This window comes from Onychostruthus taczanowskii, unplaced genomic scaffold (genome assembly GCF_017590055.1).
Source record: "Onychostruthus taczanowskii isolate IOZ18803 unplaced genomic scaffold, ASM1759005v1 scaffold7, whole genome shotgun sequence".
Taxonomy (NCBI): Eukaryota; Metazoa; Chordata; class Aves; order Passeriformes; family Passeridae; genus Onychostruthus; species Onychostruthus taczanowskii.
Genome location: NW_024504786.1, coordinates 1,442,828 through 1,456,954, shown reverse-complemented (window position 1 = coordinate 1,456,954; position 14,127 = coordinate 1,442,828). Strand labels below are relative to the sequence as shown.

Sequence of the window (14,127 nt, the reverse complement as noted above, 5' to 3'; positions counted from 1 at the left end):
GATAGTTTAATTAGTATTACTAAATTTGATCATTAGTAGTAATTCATTCTGCCTGCCATACTGCACAAATATGATGAAGCAGAAATAACTAAATTGTTTAATTTCATCTCATTTAATGACTTTACACTCCACCAGGACTCTCACTGGCATCTCACAGTATGTGTGAAAATTGCTCCAAGCTAGGCCAAGACCCAACTCCCTTTAGCCAACCATGTCTAATACATCCCTCCCCATCCAAAGATGGATCATGTGCTGCAAAGCCTGTTCCCGTTTCTCCAAAGGAGAGCTGGCAACCTCTGGAGCCTGGGGTGCTCTTTCCCAGCCCCACTCACACTGCTCCTGCAGCATCCTGACCCAAATGGCTCCATGGATCTTTACAGGACTCATCCCTGGATGGGGTTCCCCACAGCATGGTGGAAATCCCTTCGTGGATCCCCACAGCTGGGTCCCTGAGCACAAGCATGATGCACAACCTTCCACTTTTCCTAGAGCAGTTTAGCAAGGTACAAAGCATCAGGAAAAATGCAGATGTCAAAAGTTCCCACGTTCAGGAGAGGGTTTTTTGTTCAGCTCAATGCCCTTTTGGCTTTCTTTTTTTAAGAGGAGTTTTGGAAAGGGCGGTTTCCTGATGAATCAAGTCATTATTCCTCCAGCTCACTGTCTTCTGTAATTTTAAGGTCAAAAGTGCCAGAGTTGCCTCTGTGCTCCTATTTCTGCCCGTGTTAATTTGGAGACTGGTTTTGATCTCCTTGCCCAGTAACACCTAGGACTTGCCAAAACCCGAATTTCTTTTCCTTTTTTGCGGTCTCCAAACCCAGCTTTGCTCTACCCACCTCTCAAAACATGCTGTTGTCTCAGCCCCCTCATCCTGGGGTCCCCAGCTGTCCCTTTGCCTGGAGTGTGCCCTGCCAGCCCCACTGTTCCCGCTGCCCACATTCCAGTTCCTTTCCCATGCCTCCCAGTCTCCACCGACCTGTCCCTCCTGCTTTTTGCCCTGCTTTGATCAGGCTGGGCACACTTTGCTGTCCCCACAGGGCTGCTCATTTCTTCACCCAGCAGAGAGCACAGGCAGGGACCTGACTTTTCAGGGGGATTTTGGAGGGAGTGCTTGCTCTCCTGTCCAGCCCAAGTTATTCTCTCTCCTCGCTTTCCTCTGTGTGCTCTGAAATACTCTCAAGGCAGTCAAAAAAAGCAGCTGAACTGCCTTGGGTAGTTGTAGGTCAACTACCTTTTGACCCATTATGGGTCTTCTCCTGTTGCACCACAGGGAGCCCCTGGACAGGGCTGGGGTGGTGGATGGGTCCCCTACAGCTCCACTGGGGCTGTCAGAGCCAGGATGATCTAGGTACTGGATGACCAGGGCAAGGAAAGGCCACCTCAACCTTCAACCTCTGAGGGCTGTCGTGACATTTCCCTCCTCCCTGCTCTCCAGCGGAGAAACGGGGCAAAAAAAGACTGAAAACTACCTTTTGTACCCCAAACTGCAGAGCAAAGAGCCACAGCCTCTGTAGCAGCTTGCTGGCAGAACCATCCATCCCACTGGGACCCCTGGGCCCCTCACGTAGCTCCTGTGGCTCAGCCGGCACGGGACAGGGCAGGAGAGTGCAGGGCAAACCCCTGTGTGTGTGTACGTGTGTGTCTGTGCGTGTGTGCTCGGCTGTCTCGCTGCGAGCCGAGCCTGGGAGGCCCAGGCTGGGGGTTGATTTTCTTTGGATGACTTTCCCCGATTGTCTAAAGCAATAAAAGTAAAGAAACTTTTGGGGGGAGAAAAACGGTGGTTGAGGGGAGATTATTTTTGCAGTCCTGGTGCAGGCAGAACTCCCGAGGCTTGGTGGGGAGGGGTGGGGGGGTGGTTTTGCTCGCCTGAGGACTGCAGGAACTGGCTTAAATTGAATAAAACTGTAAGTACAGTACCGGGGACGGCGTAACAAGGAGTTCTGCAAAAGCAACACCACCGGAAAGCACAATGAAGAATAGAGCGGGTTACGCCGCGGTGAAAGTATGTACTGGTTGTTATAACACCGTGCCTCCAGAATAAATTATGTCCCTTTAAAAAGTAATACTTTAACTGCGCAGCTATATAGAGACAATTAAGACGATATTGTTCTCCTCATTTCCCTCCCCCCTCCCCTCCCTCCCTCTCTCTGCAGTAGCTCTGTGGAAACTTTTAATGCTGCAGCTTGAAACTTGGGCCTCTGGGTCTGAAATGCCTGAGAAAGCACTGCGGGCTCTAACTGTAAAACATTCCTTCGGCGGGCCCTGGAAACAGGGCGCGCTGGCGCAGGCGAAGTTCAGAGGGATCACATGGAAATGAGGGCTGGCTGCAGGCTCCCGAGGAGCGGTTTATTTCCCTTAAACCTGAACTTGAACTTGGGAAGGCGCAGCCGGAGCCTGGGCCGGGCTGAGGGCGGCCGTGAGGGGCTGGGAGCGGGGCCGCCGCAGGCCTCGGGCACCCGCCCTGGGGGCCGGGGGGTCCCCGGGCACCCGGTGGCTTTTGTGCCCTGTCCAGGGGGGAGCTGTAGCTCGGGGAGCCAGAGGGTTTTGCTTTCATCCCAGCAAAATGCTGGAAAGTCCCGTGGCAGCAGTGCGTCTGCCGTCCCACTTTCCACGGGACTTCCCGGCATGAGGTTATAAGCGGCTCCAAGTCCCCGTGCACGTGTTGTTTCATAAAAGGAAAGAAATGAGTGAGATCTGCTGTAAGAAATATGGGATTGTTGCACTCCCGAGCAAATTTAACTGTGCCTCCAGCAGAGAAAAATGCGGGGCTGTCTAAAAACGAGGTGTAAAGTGCAAAACTCAGTCCCACTCGCAGCACATTTGCTTTTACCTCGAAATAGTGGATGTAAACCTTAAACCATGAGGAGGGTTTAAAGATGGTTTTGGCTCTTTGATTCCATGCATCCCGCTGTTTCCTTCTTCTCTTGCAGAAGTGTGTACAGAAGGGGAGAGCGAGGTGGTGATGCTGGCGGGTGTCACTCAGGTGCGGTGGCAGAGGTGGCTGCTGTCCTAGCCACAAGCGTGGGGCAGCTTCCTCCCCTGCTGCCCACAGCTGGCCTTGGCTAGGGGGTCATATTTTGGTCATTTCTGATTACTCCCGAACAATTTTGGCTATGTTTATAGCAAAACTTTGAAAGGATGAATGGGCGAAAAAAATCCCGCTTGGCAGTAACTCAGGAAATATCTACAAAGATGTTCTTTCTGGAGCGAGATCTTATTTCAGGGTTTGTGTTAGGATCATTTTTATTCTGTGACAGCACATAAAGAGAGCGGGACAGAGCAATGAGGTCTGGCATAGCTAAAATCCCTTCTGTGTGTGTGAGGTTATATAGTTTATCAATGCAGAAACCACCACGGGCTTGGAAAAGTAAACAGCTGGCTTGGGTCTGTGTGCTGCACTTCGGAGTTGTCTGCAGGATTTAAATGGCTCGCCTGCGATTTTCGGAGGGGGGCAAATATATATAGTTTTCCTTTCAAACATGTCAGAAGGGTTTTTTGCAGCCGTTTGTTTTCTCTGTTCTTTTTCTATTTGTTGCGATTTTCCTTTCTGATTCATTTCGGTTTATTTTGCTTTTACAAACGGCTTCGCTGCCACCAGCAAGTCTACAAATAAATTTAGAAATTTTTTTTTTAAAAAAAAAGTTCCTAGCCCACTCAGAAAACCTTATGGCAGTAACAAATATCAGAGAAAGCCATCGTCTCTCTCAAAGATTTCATCTCACCCTCCACTTAATCCGCTTGCTGTACCTCAGATCTCAAGTAACTTTCATACTGTGGGCTCACTTTAATGGATAGAATCTATTTTTCATGAAAAAAGCAGGAAATAAGCTGTCTTTCGTACAAAGATTTACAAAATGTAATCATTGTTGAAATATTCTCTTTGAACTGCCTTGTCCGCAGGGGTGTCTGGCTCCCAATACCCCCGTTTCTTTAGAACACCCTTACAAGTTCTTCTGGTAGATCAGGTACACTGGTGGTTCTGGTCTTTGATGTCTTGAATGAATGAAAGAAAAGCATAATAAAAGAGAGCTGTTGATCAAGCATAAAATACTCTTTAAGCTGACAGAATGGCAGAGTTAACACATTCTAAGCTGCTTTTAGGTTTTTCCTTTTTTCCTCACATTTTCCTGTGCTTTGTGTACAGTGGGGGTTTTTATTTTTTGAAAAGTCTCTGATCTATGTAGTATGCCGTCCTCTAACAAAAACCAAAATGGGATTGTTTCTCTCTCTTTCTCCCTTTCTTTTTCCTCTCTCTCTTTCCCTTCACTATCTTTTTTTTTTTTTTTTTTTAAACAGCAAGGGTTGCAGTTTAGCGTGGCTGCAGTCAGCTTTCAGCCGACCAGGCAAAGTTTAGAAGTTATTTTGCAGATTTCAAAGTCAACTTACTAACAAATAAGTGAACTTCATTGCTTGTTTTTTTAGAAAACTGGAGGAAAACTGTAACTGGCAAAATGTTCCCCAAGTAAAGGCAAGACCCTCTGCCTAAAAGCAATTTTGTAAACCAAAAGACAGGCAGGAAAATGACCTCATTGTGAGAGAACTTTTCTTTTAGAGGCAGAGAAAAGGGAAAGTTTTCTTCCTGTAGATCTAATTTAGATCTTAAGTTCCCATACATTATTTATACATCATATTCAGAGTGCCAGCCTACTCTGCTGACTGGGTTACATTTCAAACATTTGCCATTGATAAGTCTTTGCTGTATTATATTCAAGCTAAATGCGAATATGTCATAGCGCAGTCAATCTTTAATCCGCTGAGCTCCAGGTCGGGGCAGCAGGGGGTCCAGCACTCAGAGCATTGGTTTATACTTAAGAAACATCTGGGGCCAGCTGGGACACTTTACTGGAACATTCAGATGTCTGGAACAACAGCAGGAGTTACTGTATGAGTGTGTTTTCATAGGTTTGGGAGGGTTTGGGGTGACTTATTTAAAAACACTAGCTGTTCCCAACTTGAGGTTTGAACCCAAGCAGAAATCTTGCCCGAAGTGAGTTTGTTGGTCCCAGGAGAGAAGTGGTTTTGGACTACTATACATTTTTAATAGTCAGCAGGCAAAAGTGCATATTACAAAATTATTGCACGTAATTTAATGTAGTTTGCCACAACTGGCATTCCCGCAAAAACTATTGGATGCAGAGCTACTGTACACATTGCCTGGAGACCAGTGTCCCTCCTGGGACAGGTTTTATCTGCCTCCAGACAATATAAATGTGCTCAGAGTGGGGCGTGTGACTCTCCCCGGTGCGGATGTTGGACAACCAGAAGATTCTCTCACTGTTTTATGTCCCTTTGGGGATGACCAACATGCTACTTATGTCCCTGTTGGTATTTCAGCCTGGAAAATATAATTACTAAATAATTAATTCCAGCTCTAAGAAAATAACTTCCATAGGCACAAAGGTGACCTTGTCTTTTATATTCACCTTTCGGTCCTGCACAGTAGGATCAGATTTTGGGCCTGGAGAAACTCTGGGGGAAGCACTAAGAAGAGTGGGAAGAATTCAGATGTGGGGTAAACCAGAAGCAGTTGCTGTGTCTGCAGGAGCCCTCCAGCCAGTCTCACCAGAAGCTGAACTGCCACTGTCTCCCCTCACCCTGGCAACCCTTTTGAAGTGGCATCAAAGGCCCAGTTTTGTCCCCTTGCTTTCACACGACGCACCGTGGGGAAGAGCCTTCCCGGCACCTCTCACAAGGTGATGCCAAAAGGCCCAGTTCACTGCCTAACTGCTCGCATTCCCCTTTTATCTTTGCAACCAGAAGGACTCGTTACCCCAATTCACCTCCCCGGGGTTAATGTTCGTGAGAGCCTCAAAGTTCTTGAGGTGACTGAAATGTCATCCCCAAACAAAACAACGCTCCGCAGTGAGACCTCACAGGTGCCAGCGGTCGTGGCGTGGGTTCAGCTGGGCTGCCCAAACAGCCGCTTTGCCGGCGAGCTCTAAAGCTGTGGGGTTTTATTTTATTTAGGCTCTTATCACAGGTGGGTTTTCCCGCCCGGGCCCGATCGCTTCCTGCACGCGCCCGGGGCAGCAACGGCCGCAGCAGCCGCGCTTGAAGTCCCGATGGCACCGACCCGTTCCGCCGCTGGGCGCACAAACTGGGCTTCGAGCTACAGAAAATGGCTATCACTGAGCGGGTCTGAGACCTGAGTGGGTACGGGGAAGCCAAAGCTGCTGTGAGTGGAGTTTGTCAGAGTTTCAAATGTGTGAATGTCCTTAAATAACCTACATCGCCCGGAGAAATAAGCCAACTGTCACACCCAGTTCTGGATTCCACATTAACAACCTCCTTCCGCAGCGTTAAACTTTGCCCTTGAGGACTTTTGTTTAACTTCTTAATTCGAAAAACAGATAGGGAGGGTGCACAGCCCCGGCTTTCTGCACGAGCTGAAAGGTCCCATTGTTGGGGCAGGAGATGTGCAGGTAGAAGCAAATGAAACAAGTTTGGGTTGGATTGTCGTTCTGGTTGGAAACATGTGAGCGGTGCTCGCGGCGAGGCTGGGGGTGAGGGACGGCATGCAGGAAGGCTGGTTTGAGGAGGTTTCCATAAACAATGGGCCTGTTCCTGGGCTCCTGACTCAGGCAGAAACTGCTGCAGGAGTCGATGAGGCACTTTGTTAAATATCCAGAATCATTGAATGTTTCCTTGCTGTTCTTCCCGTAGAAAGGAGCTGATTGTCAGGAGTGGCTGGAGGATTTTTGTGTGTCTCTGCTATCTCCAGGAGTGCATAAGAAACAAAAAGACCTGCACTATCAGAGAACCGTAATTGCCATCTCAGACTTCCTGTTTAGGATTCAGTCAAGTAGATATTGTTTATGGATCATAAAACCTTACTACTGTGAGGATTCTCAAATACGAGTTTCAACTTTCATGGTGCTGTAAATTTGGGGGGGGGGGGGGGGGGGGGGGGAAGTGTGATAATACTCCTCGGAGAACAGTAAAATAGAGCTCTGCAATGGTTAAATGGAATTTTATAAGCACATTCAGTGTGGAACTGTTTTGCATTACATGAGTTGAATACCTTAGAGATGACACACATCTGCAGGCACTTTATTAAATCCTTAGTCAGCACTTTTCAACCTGATGAGATTACTTCTTCATTTGACTGGAGAAAGGGAAGCAAAGATCTCGTACCGGACTGCAGAATTCTTTCTGATGTTTCACCTTGAGCGCTGGAGAAGGACAGAGAGATGCTGGGCAGGACAATACAGACTCGTAGTTGCACTAAGAACTGTGTGGCAGCAATTTTACTGAGCAGGACCTTTAGCTCCAGTGGGTGCATTTAGCTCTAAACTCGCTGGAGGAACAGTACTGCAAAGTAAATAGAAGGGAAATAAAACACCGGCTCTTTTATGAAAAAGCACGGAGATAATATCATCCTGACCGTACTGTGATAGGGCCCATGATTTAAATGGAGATTTTAAATTAAGAAAGGCAACACCACCTTCTCCGAGTGGGTGCAGTCGGATAGGTTACAGAACTGCAGGGATGAAATGGGTGAGGTGCTGAGACATTGAGCAGCACTCTAAAGCAAGGCACAAAATACTTCAGCCATATAAATGTAGGGATCCAGGCTTCTTTTTTTTTTCCATTCTAAGCTCTCTAATCATGCAAAAAAACCCTTGATAGGTCCCAGCTCTCGGGTCTCCAAGTGCCTAATACGCTTCCTAGACGTTTTCATTTGAGGCCGGAGGTCTCCTCTCCCTAGCAGAGAAGTTTCACAGGTGCTCCAGAGGAACAATGGTGCTCTTCAGCCTTAATCCTGCAAGACTTAGACGTGTATAGGAGGCTTGAGGGGGATATGAGATCTTAATATTAAAATGATTAGCAGAAAAAGGAGGATCATTCTGTGTGTGCGCTTCAGCTGTAAGATGCTCTAAATTAAACCGGTGTCCCGAGAGCGGTGCTGGTGGGATCTGCTGGGTAAATGCGCACTCTGTCTCGCTGTTCTGCTGCCTCAGCCCATAAAACATCCAAGCGGGGCTGCAGGAGCAGGCGGAGCGGGACGCAGCTGTTGGCGAAGCGCTCCGAGTTTGGGTCCCGTAAAAGCAGCTTTTCACTCGAGGCCATGCAGAGCCCCGGCAAGGAAGTTTTGAAAGAAGCGTGCGGTTTGGTTTGGGTCTCTCCTGTAAGGGTTAAGTTTTTCATTGGTATTAAGGCCGAGCAGTGTCTGCAGGAGTCATATTGACACCCTAGTGCATGGTAACTCTACTCCTTTATTGACATGTTGCTAGTCAGGAGCACAATAGCGCTCTGTGTCTGCAAATCATTGCTAAAATCATCTCAAGAAAAAAAAAAAAGTTTGAAAGCCCAACGCGAGACAAAGGCCCCAGAGCTGCACTGCGCCGCTCAAAACTCCCGAGTCAGCAACTTCTATTGATTAAAAACTAACCTTTAAAGTAACTCGCAGAGTGTGTGGTTAGCATTTAAATTTAAACATGTCATGAGTTGATTTGTGTTACTGAATACCAACTCCGAAGGAGTTACATTCACATCAGATTTTTTTTTTTCTAATTCCCTTAAGCAGCTAAAGTATTTCATGAAATGTCAATAGGGCAGGGGGGAAAAAAAAGGTGTTTTGGAGGGAGGGGACTCGCGCCCAGCCTCGCCGTTTCTTTTCCCATGCAAATAGTCACCCCAAAAAGAAAAGTGTGGGGAGCGACACACAATAATTAGACCTTTGTCTAACTTTCCCAAGTGCCAGAGAAAGACAGATTAATTAAATATACAACAGTGTTGGTTTTTGGAGTGGGGGTCTCTCTTGCTGTGGAGGTCATAAATTAGGCAGAATAAATAGTTCAGTGTGTTGGGAGCGGGGCTCGACGTCAGCGCGGCTGGCGGCGGTGGGAGGGCGCAGCGCCGCGCTTGCGGATGGCGGTCACGTCTGGGGCTGTCTGGTTGCCCTTAGCAACGAGACATGATGTAACACCGGGATGAACTTGAACTTGGGGGACTTGAAAAGGGAACAATAGACCAGAGCAATCAATAAAGCCTATTTCAGTGAAGGATTACAGAGCCGCTCTGGGGTAACCTTGTCTGCGAGGCGCGGGGTGAATAGCGAGATGCGTGAAGGAGCGCGGGGCGGCGGGGGACGGACCGACGGAGCGGCCGGGGCGGCCGGACACACGGACCGGGGGGCGGGGGGGCGGCGGAGCCCGGGCGGGCCACGGGACCCCAGCGCCGCCAGCCCCGGCCCCGCGCGGCCCCACCTCCGCAACCTCTGCGCTTCCTTTATTTTTTCTTTTTTTTTTCTTTTTTTTTTTTTTTTCCCTGTTTTTTTTTTTTTGTTTTTTTTTTTTTTGGTTTTTTTTTTGGGGGGTTTTTTGTTTTGTTTTGTTTTGTTTTTTTAAGAAAAAAAAAAAAATCCGCTTTTGAAACGAGGGAGGAGTGGCGAGGGCAGCGGCTCCCGCCACCGGCGGGCCATGTGCCGGGCCAGCGGCCACGGAGCAGCCGGACAGCAGAGATGGGAACCATCGCCTGGAGCTGTTCAACCGCTCCACTCCACGGCCTCGCAGCCTTCAGCCCTTCCACTCCATCACCTCGCAGTTTTAACCCCTCTACTCCATCGCCTCTAAAGTTTTTAACCTCTCTACTCCATCAGCTCTCAGTTTTAACTTCTCTGCTCCATCACCTCACAGTGTTCAGCCCTTCTACTCCATCACTTGGCAGTGTCCAGCCCCTCTATCCCATCTCCTCTCAATCTTTACCCCCTGAACTCCATCACCTCAGTCTGTAACCCCCCTAACTCTCATCGTCTCTCAGTCTGTAACCCCTCAACTCCATCACCTCAGTCTGTAACCCCTCTTCTCCTTTACCTTGCAGTTTTAACCCTTCTACTCCCTCCCTTCTTGGACTTCACCCCCTCTCCTCCCCGCTGGGCAGTGCCACAGTTCCCAGTCCAGCCAAAAACTGTCCCACTCAAACAAAAAGTGTGAGGGATGACCCTGAAAAGTTTGGAAAAGTTGGGAGCTAGCAGTAGCCAGAGGTGCTGGCGGTGGTTGGAGATGTCTCCAGCACATCACAGCCCACACTCCACGTCCCTGCACCCACCTAAAAATCAGTAGGGCCCCGCAGTCAGGGAGGAGAACGGGACTTGGCTCCGCTTCACGAACCCTGCCAGAACTTTCCTCTGTTTATAAACTTTACATATGAGAACTATTTCGTTTAATTGCAGCCTGAGTAAGTCTAAATATAAAATCTGTAGGCAATAGATGGAGCCGATATGGGACCGGTGTGTTTGTATTCAGAAGGGCGAGCGGAGGAAGAGTTAGTTAATGAGGTGTATTGGAAGCAGGACAACTTCTCCAATCCTGCTATTTATTTTACCGGTTCCTACCTCCATGGCAAGACCACATAATCTCCAAGTCCCACATGAAACTTGCCTCAGAGTCTTCCGTAAATGTTCATAAGTCCTCCCTGAGCTGATTGTGCTATCAATCACGTCAGGGGCCGAAAAGGAGCGGAGGAAAAACTTGGTAAAACTTGTCATCGGTCCGTGCGCGCGCACGGACGCACCTCATATATTACAGGAGCCCCAGCAAAAAACGAGGGGTATCAGCAACGGCTCTTTAATACCTGAGTCTTTCTTGTTGTATTACTTTACTGCAGGCTGAATAGTTGCTGCTTGTTGGTGTATTCCCACAGCAATATGTCATTGCCAAGGAGCATCCCCCCGCGCGCACGGTCCCAGGGCCTAACACTGCTCTCATTCATGGCGGGTTCAGGTTGGGCTGACCCTGCCGGGGCCGGGATGGGCTCTCCCCGGTGCGGTGGCACTGCCCCGGCTCCAGCAGAGCCCACTCCAGCTTCCCAACTGTGTTTATTTTCCTGTGGAGGAGAGAAATTGCTTTCTGTGCTCCGGGCATCTGCGCCGTTGGGTTAAGGACGGTATTGTTGCGGGGCTGAATTCCCTGGGAATTCCCTCCCTATGGGAAAAAGAAGAAAAAGGAAAAAAAAAATATTTTCCCAAAGAAAAGCTGTTAGTTGAGGCCCACGTTTTGTTTTGAAACACAAGTATGGGCAGAGGTATGGGACATTTTCACTGATCCACTTTCCCCCAGATTTGCTTTATCCTGGCTTTTCTGTAGCGATCCACATTTCTCCTAAGAAAACAGCCCTGTTGTTGAATTTCTGTGCATCTGTTCCAGCGAGACAGTTGAAGCAGGGCAGTATAAAGCAACAGATGCTTATGCTGGCACATGCCTAAATACCCAAGAAAACCCCGACTGCAGGGTGATAAATGGCACAGAGAGGCGAATGTGTATCGCCTTTTCAGGGGATTAGACAAAAGTGAACTGGAGGGATCTTCAAGCCATCATCTATTAAAAAGATTGATAACTTGTAACGTGACATGACCCCCGCGTTCATCTGTAGCTATGTCCAGCGACTGTCGGCGAGGAAAAAAAAATATATTGATTTGTACAGTATTTTTAATTAAGCTTTGTAATTAGGTCAATTCGTCACGGTCTCAATTAGCCCCCCTCTTGGCGGAGGAGGCTGGCGGCCGTGCCCGGAGCCCTTGGGGAAGCGGCGAGAGCGGGCGGCCGGGGCTGACGCTTCTCCTTTCTCTTTTTGCAGTCCTGGTACCTGGGATAAAAGTCTCCGCTTCCCACCACGCACCGGACAGACCACCAGACCCCTTCCCACCTCTGTAACACGGAAGCAGCAGCAACGCAGCGCAGCGACTTCACATCGGCGGAAGGGGAGGCGAGCAGACACCGACAGCAAACTCGTACATGGAAATGGCAAACGTTATGGTTGAATGGCAAAGGCCGTAACTTTCTCTCGAGATTTGATTTTAATTTTTCTTTTTTTTTTTTAATTTTTTTTTTTTTTTTTTTTTTAGACAACTTTAGGACTGTTGTAATTTCTCATATGGTGCTGGAAATGGTTGGGCTTCATAACTTTTGAAGTGTTTCATTGGTAGTGTAAGCGTTAGGTGACACTGAGTAGAACTAGCCTCTGCTGCTGCTTACCAACTCGCTGTTGTAACACACTTTCCATATGGAGCCTAACTGTTTTACAGTATCCTCATCGGATTTTCCCATACAGGTGTGAGACTTCTTGAGAAATCATGAAACACACTTAAACTATAACTTTTGTAGTAGCTGAATTCTGCAATATATAACTTACCGGACAGACATAGAGCATGGTTTTTTTTTTTTTTCTGTAACATATCGGGGAAGAAAAAAAAAAGCAGGTTTCTTTTTTTTGTTGTTGTTTTTGTTGGGGTTTTTTTTTCTTTTTTTTTTTTTTTTTTTTTACAGTCGGCACTTAGAGACGTAACATGAACCATAAGAGCATTGTCAACAATTTTTTTCCACTCGATTGCAGAGCGATTTAAAACATCGAACTACTACTATTCACTAAAAAAAAAAAAAAGAAAAAAAAGAAAAAAGTTTGAAATGCTGCACTTACATTTAAAAAAAAAAACATTTTTCAACAATTTTCAACAATTACACAAAAATTCACACAGAAATGGGGAAGTTGGTCTGTTTTGACAGAAACTGACAGGAATCAATCAAAACAATCGAATTTTGAATTGAGTAAAGTGCAATTTCATTGGATAGCTAAATATCTTTGTAAGATAGAGATTGTTGAAAATTCTATTTTTGTTTTCCAAGTCCTTCCACCCCAGGACTCTAAATTATTGGGGTAAAAAACAGCCTTGCAAGAAAAAGGGGAGCTATTTTTGCTTTTTATGTTTTTTATTGTTGAACTTGTATCCCTTTAAAACTGAAGGAAAATTTAAAAAAAAAAAAAACAAATCTAATGGTGCTTTTACCACAATATGTTAACTACATTAAATGCTAATTAATCATTTTCTGTTATCAAAGCACATAACTAAAATGGAATCATAATATCTGTTAATTTTATAAGCTAAAAGTCACTATAATGGATTATGCCAATTCTGACAAATTTTACGTGTTTCCGGCAATATAGGGTTTATCAGTTCTCAAACACCTTGGGAATAAGAGAGAACGGTCCAGAAAGTAAAACACCTTCGTGTCCCTGAACTGGTACATTTTCTGGACTGTGAAGAAATCATTACAGAAACGAACGATGCTGATCTTCTTACAACTTATGCCAGTTCAAAGCAAGGGCACTTGCTGAAGAAGAAAAAAAGAAAAAAAAACAGACAAATAAGTAGAAAAAGAAAAAAAAAAAAAAAAAAAAAAAAAAAAAAAAAAAAGAAGTTTGGACCCCAAACGTCCTGTATCTTATGTACAAAAAAAAGGAAAAAAAAAGAAAAAAAAAAGAGTGCAAGTGATTTTTTCTATCAGACAGCGGAGCACCCCTTTGCTTCACATGCAACTTTAAGAAGGTTTCCTATACTATACATATATATACGTTCTGGTTGGCGAGTCCAGCTAATCAGAGAAAGTCTCTGCATGTTCTAGTGTTAGTAACTAATTTTTATATAGTTAATGTAGGGTAAAGTAGAGTGCATTAAGACACAATATTGTAATCCCTATTCCAGGCACTTGCCTTTAAACTATGTTTGTTCGACCCTTCAGAAGGGTTTCTACTACTGTCCTATACAATCAAGTAACTGAAATTCTTGGGAAGACACTTTGCTCCTCATCTTTTCCCTGAAACGATGTTTTGTTTTGTTTTCTTAATTTGCACGAAACAAAAAAAAAAAAAAATTCCATATCAATGTGCCTTGCCCTGGATAGCGATTATTTGTGGAATTGTTGCACATGTTCCTATATTGAAAGGGGTTTTTCCCTAGTCAAGCATTTGGAGACACTTTTTGTAAATGTGACTTTTATGTCAGCCATTGTCAGTTCCAACATCTAGAATTAAATAGGATGTTAGTTGTTCCGCAGATAGGAGTAGTGTTTATTGTCCTGTATGGTCAGTGGCAGTGCTATTCTGAGATCTGTAGATGCTAGATTATCAGTATTTTTGGATGTTGCTGCATTTTACCTTTTATTTGGAGTCTTCCTTTTTTTGTTTTGTTTTCTCCCAGATATATGAAAATATGCAATACCTGCTTATATCATGTAGAAAAGCTTAGCAATTATTAATTTTTCTTTTAATTTTTTTTTATTTGACCAAAGTTGGTGCTGCACTTGACGCAGTGTGTTTTAGGTGTTTGTCTTTGTACTTTTGTGATTTTTGAAT

At 45.9% G+C, this 14,127-nt stretch overlaps 1 protein-coding gene across 12 annotated transcripts in view; it reads left to right on the top strand.

Annotated features, from left to right (window-relative positions):
* NFIA (nuclear factor I A) overlaps positions 1-14,127 on the top strand; it is a 250,410-nt gene that overhangs the window by 231,551 nt on the left and 4,732 nt on the right. For 9 of the 12 annotated variants that reach the window (XM_041421912.1, XM_041421920.1, XM_041421919.1 and 6 more), the window contains one exon: positions 11,575-11,730. In XM_041421912.1, coding sequence (XP_041277846.1) covers positions 11,575-11,592 — 18 coding nt within the window. In that variant the 3' untranslated portion in view covers positions 11,593-11,730. Of the gene's footprint in view, positions 1-11,574 lie in introns of all 12 variants that reach the window. The other 3 variants (XM_041421921.1, XM_041421917.1, XM_041421911.1) reach the window with 1 other exon arrangement.